The sequence below is a fragment of the Zophobas morio genome, unplaced genomic scaffold (assembly GCF_036711695.1).
Source record: "Zophobas morio isolate AGI-343-1 ecotype UQ-CSIRO unplaced genomic scaffold, CSIRO_AGI_Zmor_V1 ptg001108l, whole genome shotgun sequence".
Lineage (NCBI taxonomy): Eukaryota > Metazoa > Arthropoda > Insecta > Coleoptera > Tenebrionidae > Zophobas > Zophobas morio.
Window position 1 is genome coordinate 38,046 of NW_026973208.1, and position 20,430 is coordinate 58,475.

Here is a 20,430-nt window from a genome sequence, read left to right on the forward strand (position 1 = left end):
TAGAAAACGAAAGAAGAAATGCGTTATGGCCGGGCTGTTTAACGCAAAGGCTGTAAGCAGGCGCCATCAAGGTTTTAGAAAGTTAAGTAGTTTTACTAGAGTCAATAAGAAACTGTTAAGCTGAGTGACGGTTGCCATAGATGGCTGAATTTAGTTTTAGACGAAATAGTAGCGGTGAACTATCTTCTGATCAAAATTTTTTGATTTAAATAGAGTACGTTAGGCCAGAAAATTTATAATTTTAGTAACGTGCAGGTTACTAAGCGATTAAGAGCACCATAAGTTGCTCTAAGAAATTAGATACAAGATTATTTTTTTTTCCAAGTAGCTCGTAGATAGTAAAAAAGAATTGAAGCTTAAAAGTTGATGTAAACTTCTGAGTAATAAATTCAAAAATAGAGTATTTATTTATAGCGAACCTTCCTTAGTACAAACGCCAACGAGAATTCTATGACTTAGCTTGCTCCTCCGAGCCTTAATACCATTAATTATATTAAGTTGTTTCGCAACCAATACATTATATAATTACTCACAACCACAGAGGTTGGTATATGTAATATTATTATTAAGAACACTTAAAATTTTAAGACAATTTTTGATAATCCAAACTTTGCATATTTCTGAGTGACGCGGAGGCACGGAGCCTATAACTTTTTTTTTTGCTGAGGAAGATAAGTATAAGTCCAAAGTCGAAATATCTTAAAGTGTAATTTTAGTAAATTTACCCTTTTAAAAAATTTTACCCGAGTATTATACGAAAAGCGTGTAGGGTTAGTCTCATTTAAGCGAGTGTAGTTCTAACGGCACTTTAGTTTTACTAACGCTGATTATAATTTTATGCCCCGTAAAGAGGTATATATGTGTAGCGTGAAAAGGGGAATCTTTTCGTCATTCCCTTTTTACTAACTTTAAAGGAATTATGTAAGCTGAAGTTTCAGGATGCTCTTCTAATAATTATATATTAAATGTTAATCACTACAGTAGCTAGTGTCGACAGAACGGAGCATAATTCCTAAAATTGTTATTCCTCTACTTTTCAAAGTTTCTGCGTTGTAGAGCATACGAAAAGAGTAGTTATCTTTGAGTTGTTAAGACACTGAATAAAAGTTGGTATGCCGGTCGAATTGCAAACAGTTCTTAATTCTGATACTTGCCTCCTTACTCTTGCTTCAGTGGTGAGTGCAAGTTTCATTATTCGTTAATTGCAAAGCTTTTTTCCTCCTTCCTCACCGTTTTTATCTTCCACTTATTTCTGTATCTTATTGTGAGTTTCTAATGGTTTAATTCCGTTAAAATTTTTTGACGTTTCTGTTTAATAAAGGCCCCTAAGTTATTTACTCTTAACTCCATACTGGCTGAGCCTTCGGTGGAATATCTTCAGCGTTAACTTTAAAACTTAAATAAGTGTATTTTTATTAAAGACCCTCACGCTGAATTAGCCCACGCAGTTTCCTTGCATAGTTGTAGTATTAAACAAGTACTTGAGGATTCTTTTTCTTTTTTGTTAAACTTAATTTCCTAAAAAAAAAAAATTAGTTAAAAGTTACTTAGTATAAAATGACTTCGATACTACGGTTTTGAGCAGTGTAAATATTTTTCTTTAGCTTTGGAGTATTTTTACTGTTGTTTATAGCGAATCGGTGGTAGTCAACTTTTAATATAGTTAAAGCCTAATGTGCTTACATTCACCTTACACAGTCACCCAGATTATTCGTGTCTACGATAAAAATTAACGAAAGATCCAATTGTTAGTCAAAAGTATGCCTAAGTATATATAATTAGTCTACAAGAACTTTTTAAAGAAATCAATGTTATTCTCACTGCTTTTTTCTATTTATATTAAAAATCTGTTTATTACTAATATTAAGCGTTAGACTCTCCGCTGACGAATTCGAAATCAACTGCTTTGAACCTCGATCCCTTTAGCTTCTAATTATTCTAAACAACTATATGCAAAGTGGGAACCGAATTCAAACACAGTAAAGATACTCTCTTATATACTAACAAATAAGAAGTTTTCGAATAAAACTTAATTTTCTAACGAAATCAGTTTAGTTTGGCTAAAAGTGGCTAAGCATCTAGGAGTTACGCTACAAATAGCTCAATTAAACAAACACCCACCTAAAGATAGAGTAATTTATACGTTAATAACAAACTTTTAGTCTACATTGTCATAATATAAAATTAAGGGGGGGGAGTGCTCAGTATTAACCTAACCCTAACCTAACGCCAAAGCCAAAAGCTGTATATAATAAATGAATGTTCTACTTATACAACTTGGTTCGTGGGCAACTCACAGATCTTACAAAGGCGTACCGTTAGCAACGTATTCCGGGCAATTACCCACGAGTATTTTAAAAAGATGGAGAATTTTTGATTAACATAAATTCCAATATATATCTAAGGTCAAGCACGTTTTCTTAGTTTTAAAGACGTTTCACAGTATAATTGCTAAGAAATTGACTTAAAAAGAAGCAGTGTAAACACATCTCGTGTCGTAATTAATCTTGTTATAAAGATTAATAAATAAATAATTTAATACCATAGCTGATGAAAAAAAAGGGTAAAGCTGACGACTACAAGAGCTATAGGGGCAAAAATAATTTAATATATTTATACACATATATGAAAGAGAAATATTTTCTTAACGTTGTTCATCTACCTGTTCCGTAATAGGCACTACAGTTTAATTGTAAGAATCACGCATTGCGAAATTTATACTTCACATCAAGTAAACATACGTACAAGTTTCTATAGTACCTTTTTAGAAGTAATTAATATAATGCTGTGTGAACACTACAAACGCGTAAAATGTGTAAACAAAATACTAAGTACTTAACGTATCCAATCAAAGCACAGGACAAAGTCACTGACTGATAACTGATCCCTAAGCAAACAATAAGTAATCTGAAATGTTAAAAGTTGATATTTTTATACAAAAACAATCTTTAATTTTAGATGCAGTTAATAATTTATTAATGACTCAATTAAGCGCCTCCCAACACGATTCCACTAAGGGAGTCAGAGAGGCAATACTCATCTAGACTGTCCACTACACATAATTTCTTTGTAATATTTATATTTTTACAATGAAATTATATATTTTTTACAAAAATTTTCTTAAAATTTTAATGAATCTTTTGATTTAACATAGTGTAAATAAGAAAGGTGTACAATAAAACTTTAATAATTAAATGCCGAAATAAAGACTAAAATTTTGTTTTTATTTTACAAAGCAAACAGTGATACTTAATTTTTATAGTTTACAAGCTAAACTCCCAGAAGAAAATTAAGTGAACAAGTACAAGTAAAAAATTAATTCTACTACCAAATTTAAATAAAAAATTTAAAAACTTTAAATTAAAAAATTGCTTAACGCACAGATTTTACCGCCTCGGCACAAATCTATTTTAAATAAACAGTATAAAAAGCTTTAGGATCAATCACAAAAGTCAAAGCTGTATATACAAATTTAACACTTTCAGGCTTCCAGGTTTGACTTAATATATATAAAACTAACAGTCTTTCAAATATTTCATTTTTATAAAAAATTAAATATTAGTGACTAACACATAATAATATTGTCTAGGTCACTATAAAAAACCTGCTCCTCTTAAAAATAATTCCAACTGTTATATTATAAAGTGACATAATAAATAATAAAAATAAAAAACTTTATTAAAAATAAAAAATTATAACGAAGTAAGCACTCCCTTAACTAGACGAATTGCGGAAAGTTCTAACTAAAAAACCGTAAAAATTCTATTAAATAATTTGGGGTAGAGTAGTAAATGGAGTACCAAAACTAGAATAAAAACTAACCTTAAAGTTAAAAGAAGGAACAGGAAACCAAAGGAAACAAAGAGGAAAATATTATGTTTCAACAAATGAACGCAAAAGTTTAGTTTACGCCCTTTTCATATAATAAACAAATTTTACAGTATAAACTGAACACAGAAAAATGTTGTAATTCCTAGAAAATAAATAGTATCAAGCTAAAAAATTCGAAACCCCCCTTTTGACGCTTCATTAGAGTGCTGAAAGGCAAAAACATCATTTTACGAATAACTATCTCAGTTTTTTGTAATAGTTTTCTAGCTGTACCAGGGAAATAGGAACTTTTACCTTGAAGCTGGGACCACGTTATCAGGTTAGTGAACGAAGGAAACACTCCATAACACTAACGAGAGGTTAAACAAAAATTACGTAACTACACCTTTTGTTGTATATTTAAAAAATCTCAAAATTGATTTATTTACTTGTAAATGACTCATCCTGGTGCTTATCGAGTTAACCACTTCGAATACTCGAGTCCCAGTCAGTCAGGTGTAATAGCATATATGTTTCGCCATTCGCATTTTGCATAACCGAATTTTCTGAGGCCTGAATATTTGACTTCTCATATCAAAATGTATATATTGTTTTTCTCTGATGCTCTTTTCTTCTAAACTTCAAAAAAAATAAATATAAAAAAAATCTGTATGAAAACGTACATAAAGATGTTAACTTTTCATCAATGACATGCACGTGCAGTTTTTACACATTTACTGTTCGTCTCAAAAATTGATTCTTAATTATAGTTAAATCGGCCAAATTAGGCGTAGAAATAAGAATTTGGCGCTCCATTTTATTTAAAACCAATAATTTATTTGTATTCGTCATCCTTAACAAGCCATTTCTCGAGGGTTTATAAAGGGGCGAGGGTGACTGGTGCCCGGGCCTTTGGTAGAAATTTTTCTTTTGCGGCTCTGCTTCTGCTTTCTGCTCGCGCGCTTGTGTTCCTCTTCTGTTTTCCTGCAACTCTCCTCATCCTTTTTTTCTCTCTCTGTCCTTCTTGTATCCTGTTTACGTACGAATTTCTTTTAGTTAGATCGTTTTTAACCTCAGAGGAAAAACTATTGTTCTGGTAGAGTTTGCTTATAGACTCCCCTTTATTTTATATTATAATTTGCTTTTGAGTTTATTAACGATTTTATTTTCCTTTTTCTTTGTTTTAGGAGATTTTAGTGTTTGCCTAATTTCTTTTTTTTACAAGTTGAAAGAATGACTAGCATCGACGTTGACGCTCTTTTAGAGGAGTCTTTTGAAAATAGGAAAGACAAACCTGCTGTAAATAAAGATTTAAACAAACAAGATGAAAAAACGTGAGTGCTTTGCTTTTTGAACTGTGTGTAGTTCACCATTACTTTTCTCTCTATATTTGTTTATAGCTTACTTTTATTTTAACTTCGGTTAGGTTTCTGCAAAGAGTTTTTGCTCTATTTTTATATATTTTTCCCCTTGTTCTTCAAAAAAGTAATTTTTGGATTTTTATAAAGAACTGTCTTTTGGCTGTTTACTGTTGAATAACATTTGTCTTTGTGCTTATAATAGGAAAATATGCCATTCTTATGATATATGACTTAAAAATTGTACAGTTCTTACTTAATATATGTATGCTAAAATATGATAAAATTAAAAACTGTAGGCCGCTATTTTCGATTTTTACTATTTTCTTTTTACTAATATTTGTTTTAAAGTTTTTTTTAAAAAAATATTTTAATTTTAATCTGATTTTTTATAAAAAAAATGAAAAGCACCCATCTCTCGGATATTAAAGAAAAAAAAAGAAAAAAACAAAATGGTTCGGCTTCTTCTCGCTCGCCTTCTCGTTCTCGCCACTCTTCTTCCTCGCCTCGACGAAGAAGCCAGTAATTTTTACTTTTTTTATTTTATAATTCTTTTAACTCCATTTTTTTTTTTTTTTACAAATTTTTATAGTAAAAAGCGCTCCAAGTCAAGAAGCCGAAGCCGCTCGTAATTTTATTTTTTATTAATGAATATCTTTATATTTGTGACTTATTACTATTTTTTAAATAGCCGCCGCCGAAGTGGACACAAAAGTAAAGGAAGAGATCACGATCGAGATCGTCGTCGTGACCGAGACCGAGACCGCCATCGTGAGAGAGTTATTTCCGATCGCGAAAAAGAGCGCGACGTCGAAAGGAAAAAGCGGGAAGAAGAACGAAGAAAAGAAATTGAACACGATCAAAAAATTCAAGAAGTATAAGTTAAAAAAAATTTAAACGAAGAATTAAAAATTAAAATTTTAATTTTGGCGTTCATTTTTTAGTGTAAAAGTAAAAGTAACTTGTTTACAATTTTACTTGAAATCTTTATTAAATTTTTAGTTTAGAATTCTATTAATGTTATCATATTTAAATTTTTTACTTGTGAATTTTAGCTTTTTTATTTTTTATTATTATTAATTTTTATGGTTTTTATTTCAAATTTATCGGACTACTTTTTCTAATTATAAATTTTTAGTATTTTTATGTGAAGTTGATATAAAATTTTTGGTCATTGCAATGATTTTTTTCAAGTAACATTAATTTTCTTGTTTGTCGTTTTTTGTTCGAATCTGATTTTTTTTATATAGTTTTGAAATATTTTGTTTCACATTGCTTACTTTTTTTAAGTATTTTTTTTAAGATAATAAATTTTGACTAGTTTACTTTATAAATATATATTTTTGGAATAATATTTGTTAGTTAAGAAAATAAATTTTATAAATTATTATTTTTCTTAAATTATTAGTTTTTGCTTTTCTCGATAAGTATAAAAAAGATTTTTTTATTTATTTATTTTTTAGAAATTAATGATTTTTATTAATTTGTGAAAGATTTAGAATTTGTGAATCATAGTTTTTAGGAGTGCTAAGAAATACAAAAAATTATTTATTAAAATTTATTTATAAATTTTTCGTAAATAATTAAGAAAAAATTTTCTTTACCAATTTAATTATGGGTTTATAGATAAATGATAATTTATAATTAATTAGAATTTATTTTACTATTAATTATAGCTTTTAATGGGAAGTACAAAAAATTTTGAAGAGTATTTTCAAAATGATTTTAATAAATTTTGAAATTTTTATTTATTTTTAGATTTCTTTATTTTTTTTATCTTTTAAAAAAAATATAAATATCACACATTAAAAATTTTATATTTTTAAATATCTGATTATCTTTTACTAATTACTTAAGCTTAATTTTATATTTGTCTATTTCCTATTAATTATTTTTTTGGTTAAAAAATTAAAAAAATTTTTTTTATTATATTAATAAAAAAGTTTCATTTTTGAATTTTCTTGTTGGTTTTAATTAAATATATATAAAAGTTTGGTTAATATTACGTAGTTTTTTTAATTTTAGCATTTTTTGGTGTTAAAGTGTATATTGATATTAACTTTTTTTATTTGTAATAGAGAATTTACTTACATTTTGTTTTTTTTTATATGGAACCAAAAAAGTTATTATTAGAGAATTTTTCTCTAAAAAATATTAAAAATTTATTTCTGTATTAAATTATCTTTAAGTACAACAAACTAAATTTTATGAATTTTTCTTAAAAATAGTTAAATTTGTTACTTTATTAAAAGTTGTTTGGTTTTTGTGTGGATTAAAAAAAGTTTTCACAAGGAATTTTTTAATAATACCATAATTGGGTAAAAAAATTTGAAGATATTTTATATCATGTTTTTACTGGGTTTTAGGAAGTTAATAAAAAGAACTGGAAATTTAAAATTTTTAATTTTTATTCATCATATTTTTATAAATTGTACTTTATTCAATTTTTTTATATTTTATTTTTTATATTTTATGAAATATTATTTTACTAACTTTTAATAATTTTATAAAATATTAATTTTAAAAATTAACTTTTTTTAAGAATTTTTATATGCTTTTTTTACAGGTTTTTTAGAAAGTTTATATAATAGAATTAAAATAAAATTTTTATTGAAATGTTTATTAAAAATTTTTTATTTTAACTTTTTTATTTATTCAATATTTATATATTTATATATAAATAATTTTTGATTTTATTTTTTTTCTAAATATATAAATTTATTATTTTTATTATTACTATATTAAAATATTTTAAAATTTTTGATTAATAATTTTTTAGGATATTAGACAATGTATAAATTTATAAATTTTTTGATCAATTTTATATAATTTTTTTTTTACTTCTAATTTTTCCAAGTATTTCGATGGTTTGCATAAAATAGAATTTTTAATATATTAATAAAAATATATTTTGTAAAACTTAAAATTATTCAAAAATTCTGGTTATTAGCCTCAAAGTACTAAAGAAAAAATTGGAAACTTATTAATTTAATTTTTTAATTTTTTATAAGTACAATAAAAATTTATAATTTTTTTATAGGATTTGTATTTTAATTTTAAATGTTTTGTTTTTTTTTGGATTTTTGGTAGAGAACATTTTTATTTTATAAATACTTTAAGTTTATAAAAAAGTAAATTTATTTATGTATTAAAACACTTCAGTTTATAAAATTAATTATATATTTAAAATTTTCTTGGAGAAAAATTTTTTTAAATTTATTTTTTATTTTCTTAACATTTTTATTTTATATAAAATTATTAATTTTTATCTAATAGATCTTAATTTAATATTTAAATTATATTCCATTTTATTATTTTTGTTGTTTTCTAAACATTATTTTATTAAAAATTATTTTCGCAGAATTTTTTATATATATTAAAGTAAATTATTTACATTTCCTTCATATATTTTGTTGAAAACATTTTAATTTAATAAGAAATTTATTGAATTTTGAAATTTTTTAATGGTAATTACTTATTTTTATCTTATTTTTTATTTTAAAAACTTCTTAATTTATAAAATTATTTAATTATATAAAAAATTATAATAGTTATTTTGTTTATTATTTAATTTTTTGTTTCATTTTATAAAATAATAATTAAATTTGAAAATTTTTTATATGAATGATTTTATTTAAATATCTTGATTACTATAATAAATATATCAAATTTTTTAGTACTTAAATTTATTTTTAAACATAATTTTAAACACAGTTTTATAATAAAACATCTATTTAGAAAATTTTTTATTATTTATAGAAACATGTTAAAAATTACATAAGTATCAAGAATTTTTATATTGGACTTATTTTTTTACTTAATTTTAAACATATAAGTTTTACTAGTAGAATTTACTTACAAATTTTATTTTATTTAAAAATTTATTAAGGTTTTATTATTTTACGTGTATTTTAAACACCTTAATTTAATAAAAACTTTAAATTTAATAATTTTTTTAATAATATATTTTTTATTTTTCTGTGTCAAAATTTATTTATAAAAAAATTAATAAAAATTTTAAATTTTTTATATATACACTTTATGTTTTTTTTGTTTCGTATTTAAAAATATGAATTAACATATACATTTATTGCATCCAATAAATTTTAATTCTATCGAAACTTGATTAAATTCTTCAAAATCCATTAAACTTCACTTTTTTGTTTTAATTTTATTAGTTCTTTTTATATAAATAAAAAATAAAAAAATATTTTTACTTAATAAATTTTTTTAGGTAATTTTTTATATATTTCGTATTGGAACAATTAATTTAAAAAAAATTAAATAAACAGAATTTTTATAAATTCACTTTTTTATTCTTTAATTTTTTTTATACCAAAAATAATTTAATTTCATTTTTTAATAAAATTTTATTTAAACAAATAATAAAATATGTTTACAGTTTTCGAACGTTTATAATTTTTTTTTTTTCATTTATATATATTTTTTTTTATTTAAAAAGTATTTAGATAGTTTAAATGAAGAAGAAGCCGCCGCGTTAGAGCGGGAGAGGGCGATGCTTTCAGTGCTGGTTACCCTTTTACCTCCGAAACTGCGTAATCGGGAACTAATGGAGTTTTTTGAAGAGAATAATTGCGGATTAGTCCGCGATGCAAGAATCATCGCAGACAGAAATACTCGAAAATCTAAAGGATATGCGTATGTCGAGTTTTTAACTAAAGAGTCGGTCAAGTACGTTTTTATCGGATTTTTAAATATATTTATTGAAATAAAATTTATGGAAGAGATTTGTTTTTATTTATTCTATTGTAAAATATTATTATTGAAATATTGTTTAAAGAGCCGGTCACCTTTTTTTTATTATTTGTGAATGTTAATTCAATTATTAAGAACTTGTATAATTAATAATTTTTTAATATAAATTCTTCTTTTTTATTTTTTCTCTATACTTTTTTGGAAATGATTTCTTATTATAATTTTTTATTTGGATTATAATTATTTAAAATTAGTTTTATTTAAACTTTTTTTTGTTAAAGAAAAATATTCTTTTCTGAAATGATCAATTTTTATTATTTCTGTTAATGTGGCTTATTTTTATTTTAAAAACTATATTTAAAGAGTTAGTCGAGTACGTTTTTTTTAATATATAATTTATAATGATTTTTAAATGTAAATATTAATACTTTTAAATGTTTTATTGTACTAATGAAATTACAAATATGAATGAATATTTTGTTTTATCAAATTTTTTATTCATGAATAATTTTTTTTTACTTCATTTTTTAATTTACAGATAATTTTGATTAACTTTAATTAAAATAATAATTAAGTTTTTTATTAAATTATCTATTATTGTAAATGGTTGATCATTTTTATTTTATTTTTATGGAAATGAAATAATGATTCTTTTTTATAATAATATTTTTTATAAAAATTTCTGGAAAAATAAATAATTATTGAAAGTGAATTTTTTTAGGATTCCTTGATCTGTAATTAAATTAATTTTCTGATTATTTCTTTTAATTAAATTTAAAATTAATTGGTTTAAAAATTTTTAATAAAGCTTATTAACCTTTTTTTTAATTTTGATTTATTTAAATATTTAATTTACTTTTTATTATAAATAAATTATTTTTCTATTAAATTAAAAATTATGAACTTTTTTTAAAATTTTTATTTATTGTAATTATTATGAAACATAATAACTTTTTGTTTATTTTTTTATTTTATGGCTATTTTTATTGTTGCTTCCTTTAGAAATTTTTTTTAATATTATTTTTATTAACTTTATTATATATAATAATATTTTTTTAGAAATATAATAAGCAAATCTATATAAAGCATTTTTAATTTTTTTAATAAATTTATAAAATTTTTCTTATTATAGTAATTATTATTAATCTATTATTTTAGTAATTTTTTATAATTATTATAATTACTTTATTGAAGTCTGAAAGTTATATATATTATACTTATTTAAACTTTATATATTATTTTTAGTAATCTCTTTTATAATTTATTATTATTTTATAAAAATAAGAAATTTTTTATACATTATTATTACTTTTATTTAATTAATATATTTATTATTACAATAATAGCTTTCCATATATACATTTTTAACTTTTATTTATTTTTGTTCTTTGCAGTGCCGCGATTGCTCTAACGGGCCAAAAACTTAACGGGAAGCGAATTGTCGTTCAGTATTCTCATGCGGAAAAAAACACACAATCTAATCAGATATCTACTGTGGGCCCCAAACGAATTTACGTTGGAAATTTGAATCCTAATCTCGATGAAACCCATGTGGCAAAAATATTTACTGTTTTTGGCGAGGTGCTTTTTTTAAAACTTAATTATTTTATTGTTTTATTGTTTTTTTCATTAATTTATTTTGTATTAATTTATTTATTATTATTACTAATTATTAATAGATTAATTTATATTTTTAGTTATTTATTTATTTGTATAAATTTCTTTTACTTATTCATATATTTTTACTGAATATTTTTTATTTTTAATTATTATGTTTATTTCTTTACTAAGTTTTATATAACGTAATTATATACTGATTCAATATTTATTGTACGTAATATTTTCTCATAACTTTTATTTATTTTTAATGCTATTTATTAGTTATAATATTTATATATAAATTTAACCAATTCTTATCTTTTCAGGTGGATCAAGTAAATCTCATTCGCGATAAAGAAACCACGCAGTCGACTGGCTCAGCGTTTGTCACTTTTAAAAAATCGGAATCGGCGCAAATTGCCATTGAAGCTCTAAACGGGCAGCTCTTTCAAGGTCGTCCCTTAAAAGTCACGTGGCCTGTCAAATCGGATCTGAAGGAACGTGAAGGGCTTGATGATTCTAGCAATGTTGGCGTGCAAATGAACGCCGCGCAAGTCACCCAGTTGATGACGAAGTATTCCGCCAGCAAGGATCTCGCGAATTCTGCTCACACCGTCCCATTTGTCCCTGTGCCGTCCTCGTTCGCGCCGGCCGTTCCCGTTTTGACCAACTGCATTTGTCTGTCCAATATGTTTGATTTGAATTGGTTACTATTATTTTTATTTATTATTATTTATTGATTATCATTTTTATTATTTCTATTATTATTATACTAATAATAATAAATTTATGATTATAATTTTTGTTTTTTATGTTTGAATTATTATTATAATTTACTTTTTTTTTGTTTTAAGTAATATAATTTATTTTATAACTATTTTATATAATTTTTACTTATTTGTACTATATTTATATTTAATTTGTTATTACTGTGGTTGTTGTTAATATATAATTAATTTTTTTCTATCCTTTTTGATTTATTATATTTATAATTTTTTTGTTTGAATCCTCATTATAATAATATATTTTTTAATTTTTTTTAAATATTTATAATGATTTTGGTTATTTTTTTTATGTTTGAATTGATAATTTATATTATATTTTTTTGTTTTTTTATATTTATCTTATATTGTTTTATTTTTTAGTTATAATTATTTATTATAAATCTTTTAGTTACATTTCTACTTTTAATTTTTGTTTTATAAAGTATTTTTTATAATAATATTTATGTAAATAGATTTCCTTATAAAAATTTATTTGATAAAAATATTTGATTTATAAATTTTTTTTACAATATTGCAATATTAATAATACATTAAAGTTTATATTTATTTTTAATTAATTTTTATTTATATCTGTATAGTCCGTTAGAAGAAGATTGGGAAGTCGATTTGAAGGATGACGTTACCAGCGAAGCCGAAAAATACGGCAAGCTGTTGCACATTTACGTCGATAAAAGTTCTTTAGAGGTTAGTATTACAGTTATTGTTATTATTAAATTTTTTTTGGTTTTTATTATAATAAATTTTATGAACTAAAATATTTTCGATAATTAACTGACCAATTTATTATAATATGCATGAAAATTTATTATAAACTCTTTGTTAATTTATATAAGTTTTATAATTATTATTATTATTTTATTTGGTTTAAAAAAAATTTTGTTATAAACTTTTTATAAATGTATAAAAGTTATTATAATTATGAAAGTCTAATGATTTTTATATATTTATTAAAGGTTTATTATTGTTATTATTAAAATATTATTTCGTTATTATAACTCCTGATAAATTTATAAAAGTTATTATTTTCGGTTAACAAAATAATTTATGATTATTATTTTAATTAAACCTTTCTTTTTTTAATAAAAATTATTTAATAAATTTTCTTTATAGTTATAATATTAATAAAATATGAATGAATAAATTTTTTAATAAATATAATTATTATAATTTTTAAGGGTCACGTTTATTTGAAGTTTGCTACTACTGAATCTGCTATGAATGCCAGTAAGGCGATGGATGGAAGGTTTTTTAATTGATTTTTTTTTTTGGAATTATAAAAAAATTATAAAAAAATTAAATATTTTTTTGGAACTTTAAATTTCACAATTTCTTTTTACAAAATTTATAAAATTCTTATGAAATATTTTAAATCTTATTATAATTAATATATTTATTTTTGATAAGAAACTTTTTTTATAATCTCTAATTTTCTTTTATCGTTTTAATTAAGTTAGGAAGTATAATTTATCATTTCTTGTAGATTTTTTGATGGGCGGGTCATCAAGGTGGAGTATCTCCAGCCGCAGCAGTACAGTGCAAAATTTCCCGGCCAATAAATTTACTTCCGATTTAATTATATAATTCGGCGTTACTCATTTGGAGAGATCTATTAAAAATAAATTTTTAAAAAAAATTTATTTTTGTAGTTTTTAGTTATGTATATTCTAAAATTATATATACGATTTTACAATTTGAGTTATTGTTTTAATTTTTAATAATTATAATAATGTAAATTATATTATACTATTTTATCGAAAAGTTTTTAGGCGTTTACGATTTTTCTATTTGGGGATTTTAATTTAATAAATCTTTTAACTTTGATGTGAATTATTTTAAACGATTTTATTGGAAATTTATAAGTATTTAAGATTTTACGCAATTTAAGAAATAAATTAAAAATAACTTAGTAAGTTATAATTTTTTGTACTATTTATAAAAATGTTTTAAATTACGAGTTTACGCATTTTTAGAAAAAAAATTAAAAATAATTTTATAAATTGATTTAATTTTAAAATGATACCATTGAATAGTTTATATCATATACCTATTAACGCTTTTTTAGAAAAAATTTTAAGTATTTTAAAAGTTATAATTTTTTTCTACGGTTTTGTTTAAAAGTTCTTAAACGTCTTCGCTCTTACGAATTGAGAAATAAAATTTGAAATAAATCAGCAAGTTCATGTTATTTTATACGATTTTACTGAAAAGTGTTTACGATTATTCGTTTTGAGAAAAAAAATCTAAAATAAATTTACGTAATTTTTTTATACATTTTTATTGAACAGTTTTTTTTTTTAATTTAATTTTATTAAGCTATGTTTGTTAATTTTAATAATATCTTTTTATGATTAAATAATTATAAAGATGTAATTTTATCCACTAATTTTCAAATTTAATTATTAGTAAATTATTTTTTGTTAATTTTTTAATTTTACATTAGTATATTAATTAGGTGTTTGTAGTTATTTTCTTAAGACTTTAAATTTTTTTCAAGCATTTCAAGAATTATTTGTTTTACTGGCAGTCTGAGTTTTTTATACGGCTTTAGGCGTTTTTACATTTTATTAGAACTTATTTTTTTGGTTGCGTTATTTCCAGATCTCCTATGCGTAGTTCACTAGTATTAAACTATAGCGCTTCTCAGTAAAATAAATTGAGCGTGTATATGATTCATTAACTTCGCCTACGCTTTTACCAGACTTTGATGGGCAGAACTTACAAATAACATAAATATAAGATTTTAAAGCGTGTGCCCACAAGTAATTTAGATACCAAAATAGAAGGCAACCAAACTCCTAAAGTATGTAACCTGTGTACAGTCTCTTAACAGTCTGCTGCAATTTATTGCGCACACTTCTCCCACACGTTATAAAATTAGGTAAAAAAATTAATAGAAGCGCTTTTATTAGGATTATGTTTATGTAACCGTATAGTTACCGAACGCAGGCGTATCATGAGGGCTTTGTGCGCATCTCGTGATAATTACAGGCCACTAACGGCTATTATAAAAACAAAATGCATTCAACGCTTTTTAAGATCAGTGTGTAAATGCTTGTTTAACTGCGCCTTCTACCTTACTTTGCTATACGGGTGTGGTGTCAATTCAATAAACCTTTTTCTGCTCATTCTACCTACACATCATTGGCCTAGGAGCTATAATAATATATATAATACTACGCGTACCGAGGGCGATAATTAACGTAACAGAAAATATATTCGGATGTCTGTTTAAATTCTTTTGCAATTCACAAAATTAAAAGGTTAGGGCCTATTTTTATAATAAGAAAGATTTTTTTGGATTCTTTGCGAATACTTTTACTTTTAAATTTAATTAGTTGAAATAATTGTAAAACAAATTAAATAAAAAATTTTCTACAAAAACTTTAAAAAAATCGTTATCTGTTAAAAGTAAAAAAAAATTTACTCAAAAATTTTTGTTAAAGAAAATTTGTATAGTATTACTAGTTTCATATAATTTGTTTAAATTTTATACAAATAGTTTTACAATTTAGTTATAATTAATAATTGGATCATTTATAAAAGTAGCTAATTTATAGGTAATACTACCAAAAAAATGTTGCGTATATCAAGTTTGTCCTTGATTTAATGAAACTTATTCCTACCAAAAAGTTTCTAAAAAGAAGATTATTTATAAAAAGAAAATGGAACTTAATCTTAAAACTTTATTATAGGAATAAAGTCCCGGTTCTATAAAGACGAAAGTTTAAGTAATTTATAGTCTAATATTTTTAAAATTTAGTATATCTAATTTTGATTTTTAAAATTATTACTGTTAATGAGTTGTGCAGATTCCCGGTAGTATGGAGCACAGTCTGGTTGACCTCGCAAATAACCATTCAGTTTCGCATTAATTTTGATTAGATTAAGTAAAAGCTTATTGATACGTAACAATCCAACCGAGTATATCGCCTATCAGTTTATCCTCACACGCGGATACCCTCAATGCCAATGATACGGTGATTTCTTCGTCCTCAAAGTCACCCTTTTTACTAGCTACACCTACAATTTTATTTCGACTAAGTTGTTAACTGACCTCGTCAATGGGATCTCCTTTAACGCTGCAAAGAGAAAGGCGCTTTTTATAACAAAGTGCTGACACCGCAAACTTTTAAGCGCAGGAAATTCCGTGATGTTCTCAAGTAAAATGACTGTGGGTTATTATAGAATCTTGGCTATCGTGGCGTGCACACCTAAATTAAGTGGCGATGAAGTTCAAGGCCGCGACACAGATGCTATATCCTCTATGGTGCAGCAAAAGTAAACTTTCGTTGCGCAATAAGCGAAGGCTTTTTGTGTTGGGTATCCGGTCGATTATGACATACCTCTTCTGCCTGGGTTTACGACTTAGAAAATAACGTCCTCGCTGGAAGTAGGACAAGATAAACTGCTGGCTACAATCTTTAAAAAAGAAGCCATCGCCCTCTACAACGGATAGCTGACACGCCAGTCGCCTTTAAGCGGAGGGACTCTCGAGTATCTATTCTTAAAGCCTGCCTTTTCTCCCACCTTGTTTCTTCTCAGCAGTGGCGCTACTTTGACTAGATTACAAGAATTTCGTAAATAATTGCAGTACAATGTTATTGTACTCTTTTATATAACAAGAGGCCTGCGGCGCACAATCCCATAAGACAACAATTTTACTTACCCCTCGCGGACGACTAAAAACTTGTTTGAGGGCTCGTGTATTCGAAGTTGTTAACTCGATCGGGAACCAGGGTTATATAATTAGATAAATAAAGTTCATCATGCAGATTAAGTTTTATTAAAACTTTTTATAAAAAAAGTTAAGTTGCTTACTATGCAAACGCCATTTATAAATAAATAAATTATATATCGTAGATCCAGTTTTACTATAACTTAATTAAAAGATAAGAAATTAGATTACGTTGGAAACGCCTTTGTGAATTGTTAAATAAATAAAGTATATAGCGTAGATCAAATTTTATTGAAACTTCAAAAAATAGATTTGAGTGCGTTGTATACAATAGCTTTACATTTAGTTAGTTAAATATTGTTTAGATAGGAAACACCATTATAAGAATATCGCAATTGTGGTTTGATAAAACTTAAAAAAATTTTATATAAGTGTTATTTGTCATAAAATAGAAGCTTATTTATAAAATGTTTTTTTTATTACAAAGTGAGTTCGATTAATTTTTTCAAGAAAAGTAGAAAGTTTTATTTAAAGGCGTGCTAAGTTTGTAATAAAGAAATTTAATTAGAATTTTTACACAAAGCTTTATATTTTATTATTTTTTTTTTTAATTCATAGAATTAAATATAAAAGTAGCTTATTTATAAGAAATTGTACAAGTTACACTATAAAAATCTTTTTTTTTGTATTAATAACGTATTTTTAAAAAACTTTCCATGATATTGATTTACAACAAAAGTTTAATTGCTTTTTTTATAATAAAATAAGTTAACTTTAAAAAAAAAACTTTTAATTTTAACTGAACAAAATACCAAGTAATTTACAACTAAGAAAAAATATATATTTATTTATTAAGCTTTGGCCTAGTAAAGTTAAAAATTTACTTAAAGAATTTTTAGTTGGAAACTCAAATTTTACTTTTGTTATAATTATAAGAGTTATTAATTTGTAAACTTTATAATTAAAAAACTTCTAAATTTTTATTAACATGGTTTTGTTCTTACAAAATTTGTATTGCCTTGGAAATGTGTTGAAGATAACCTTACCATGAAACCTACCACAAATAAACATTTCTAAAAAAAAGAAGGGTTGAGGCTCTCCTTAAAAACAAAACTACTAAGTTTTGGTAGCTCACTGTTTTTTTAAACTTTATTTTAATTAACTTAAACAAATTTAATTAAAAGTCGAGCATATACTCAAGGAAAACAGCCGCCGAAAGCTGAAGTCACAACGAGAGTTGAAATGAAATTGTTTAACTAAAATTTGCGTCAGAGACGAATTGTTGCTGTACACATTTATCAAACTAAATGCATCCTTCTTAACTTCCAGTTAACTATGAACTTAAGCTATAACTTAAGTAAGATGAAAGTTAATAGAATTTACAGAGAAAGTTAACAAGAAGGTTTGAATATTTAGTGCTTGGTGTGTACTCATTATTGTAATAAACTAAATAACTATTTTATAACTTCCTTTACGCTAACACCACTTTATATAAAATCTCCTATTTTTGTTTATTCCTCTGATCTGTTCTTTGATTGTACTTTAAATTTTCTTGGTTTTTGATTTATGTATCTTTTTTCGTACTATCAAGTTTGTTTAGTTGCTAGTTTGTGAAAAGCCTTGTAGTATAAAGTCGTTTGCTAGCAAGGCTATAACCACCATTATTATTTCTGTTAAGTAGTTTTAGTATACATCCACTTTTATTGTATAGGTTGGGCATGATTATAATTTTACAGTTTATGTGGTTAACTGTTTTTAATTTTTTCGGGGCGTGCGACTTTTTAAAGTTATCTCATTATCTAATTGTCTCAGCAATCATTAAAAATACTATGTTTTGCAAAATTTGCAACCTGTTTATGTTAAAAAGAGCATAATAGAAAAAGCCGTCATTACATAACTAGATATTAGTGTATTAATAGTTTTATATATAAGTGGCTTGTACAGATTTTAAAACGCTCTTTTTGCTGGCACTTTTTTTTTAACTTTCTTAAAACAAATTCTGATTGGAAATCACCTTAGCTTGACGTTTCCGTTTTGATATTAAAGTATTAAACCTTTTTTAATAGGAAGCAGATTTGAGTTATACAGAAATATTTTAGTTATCTTGTTTTTCTTCTAATTATTATCAAAATTTGAGTTGTTAACTATTAAGTTATTATAATATAAGTTCTTCAAAAATTTGTTTAATATATATTGCAGGGAATTTTTATAACTATTATTAACCTGTCGTAACGGTATTTGCAGGTTCAAGCGCCTTGGTAATAGTTACTTTAATATGTTTAACTGCAATATTAATTGAAGATGGCTCTGATAAAAAGAAAAAAATATTCCAGACTATTTTTCCACCAATTTCTTATGAAGAGTGTTATTTAGTTTACTGGAGTCCTTATAAACTTAAAAAAGGTGTGTACTTTCACACCACTAATAGTAATTTTTTGTGTAGGGTATCAATGGACTTGAATTTTTTTTTCAATATACCCCTATATACTATTCTTGTTTTTTGTACATATTTCAAAACTTAAATTAATATTCAACTCGGAATATAACTAGTAGAATTTTTTTTATTTATTTTATTTTTTAAAATTCGTATAGACACAGTACTCCCTCTAAGGTAGCGGTCTAAGTTATTAGCCTTAGAATAATTAGTAATAAGACTTGATTTTGCAACATTTTTTAGTTATATGCGAAAAGCTTTAAGGCCTATAGTGATGCCTGTTCAACAAGCAATCAAATTATTCAAAAGGAAACTTTTTTTTTTACTAGAAATAACTGCATGGAACTCCTTTGATTAACCGTATCTTATTAAAAATTGTAGAATTGAGGTCCTTTGTCCTAAAAATAACAACTGAAAATAATTTACAACACAACCTTTTTGATGAAACACATCAAAGATAACTTTTTGGAACTAATTCGCTCGTATATCTCAATAATCTGATAAATAACTTTGAATGCGCTGCCTTTCCATCATAACAAAAATAAAACTTTTCTCCAATACAAAAGACAGCTTAAAAGGGAGTTTGCTCTATTTTTCTCTCTCAAAGTAGAACGATTGCCTCATAACTATGACAGAAAAGAATTAAAAAAAAAACTTTTTTTATGAATTTTAACTAAAGCTAAGGGAATAATCCTTTTAATCTGGGCAATAACAGCGAACTTTATAATTACTAAAACCGCTAATAACAAGCACTTGCTATCTTTAAAGGTGTACAACAAGAATGTTTACGACGGTAGCGAAATCGGAAATTCCCTCTTTTACAGATAGAACAGTTACTTTTACAATCAGACCTTATCTCTTTCTAGCAAGTAAATACCGTTAAAAAAAAATATGTACTAAATTCAAAAAATTGCAGTTATTTACTAATTCCTTTTAACTAGAAAGACAGCAATTCCTGAAGGTATAGCAAATGTCAAGCTAAAAAAACTTACCAGAATCACAACAAATTTAAGTTAAGCAAATATATGAGTCCTTGTGGAAAGAAAGGTCTAA

The 20,430-nt window shown here is 24.4% G+C and overlaps 1 protein-coding gene across 1 annotated transcript; it reads left to right on the top strand.

Moving 5' to 3' along the window:
* The first annotated feature begins 4,775 nt into the window (after positions 1-4,775).
* Positions 4,776-13,848, top strand: LOC135122334 (RNA-binding protein 39-like). The gene is made up of 11 exons (XM_064046535.1): positions 4,776-4,906; positions 5,036-5,144; positions 5,577-5,690; positions 5,761-5,796; positions 5,860-6,043; positions 9,631-9,860; positions 11,279-11,465; positions 11,810-12,189; positions 12,847-12,952; positions 13,444-13,511; positions 13,749-13,848. Exons 2-11 carry the CDS (start codon positions 5,044-5,046, stop codon positions 13,822-13,824), a joined length of 1,482 nt encoding a protein of 493 aa, XP_063902605.1. The 5' UTR covers positions 4,776-4,906; positions 5,036-5,043; the 3' UTR covers positions 13,825-13,848.
* The last annotated feature ends 6,582 nt before the right edge of the window (positions 13,849-20,430 follow it).

Coding starts and splice junctions, on each gene's coding strand:
- LOC135122334 (XM_064046535.1), top strand. CDS start 5,044: ATGACTAGCATCGACGTTGACGCTCTTTTAGAGGAGTCTTTTGAAAAT. Junction 5,691..5,760: donor TCGCCTCGACGAAGAAGCCA/GTAATTTTTACT, acceptor AAATTTTTATAG/TAAAAAGCGCTCCAAGTCAA. Junction 13,512..13,748: donor AGTAAGGCGATGGATGGAAG/GTTTTTTAATTG, acceptor CATTTCTTGTAG/ATTTTTTGATGGGCGGGTCA.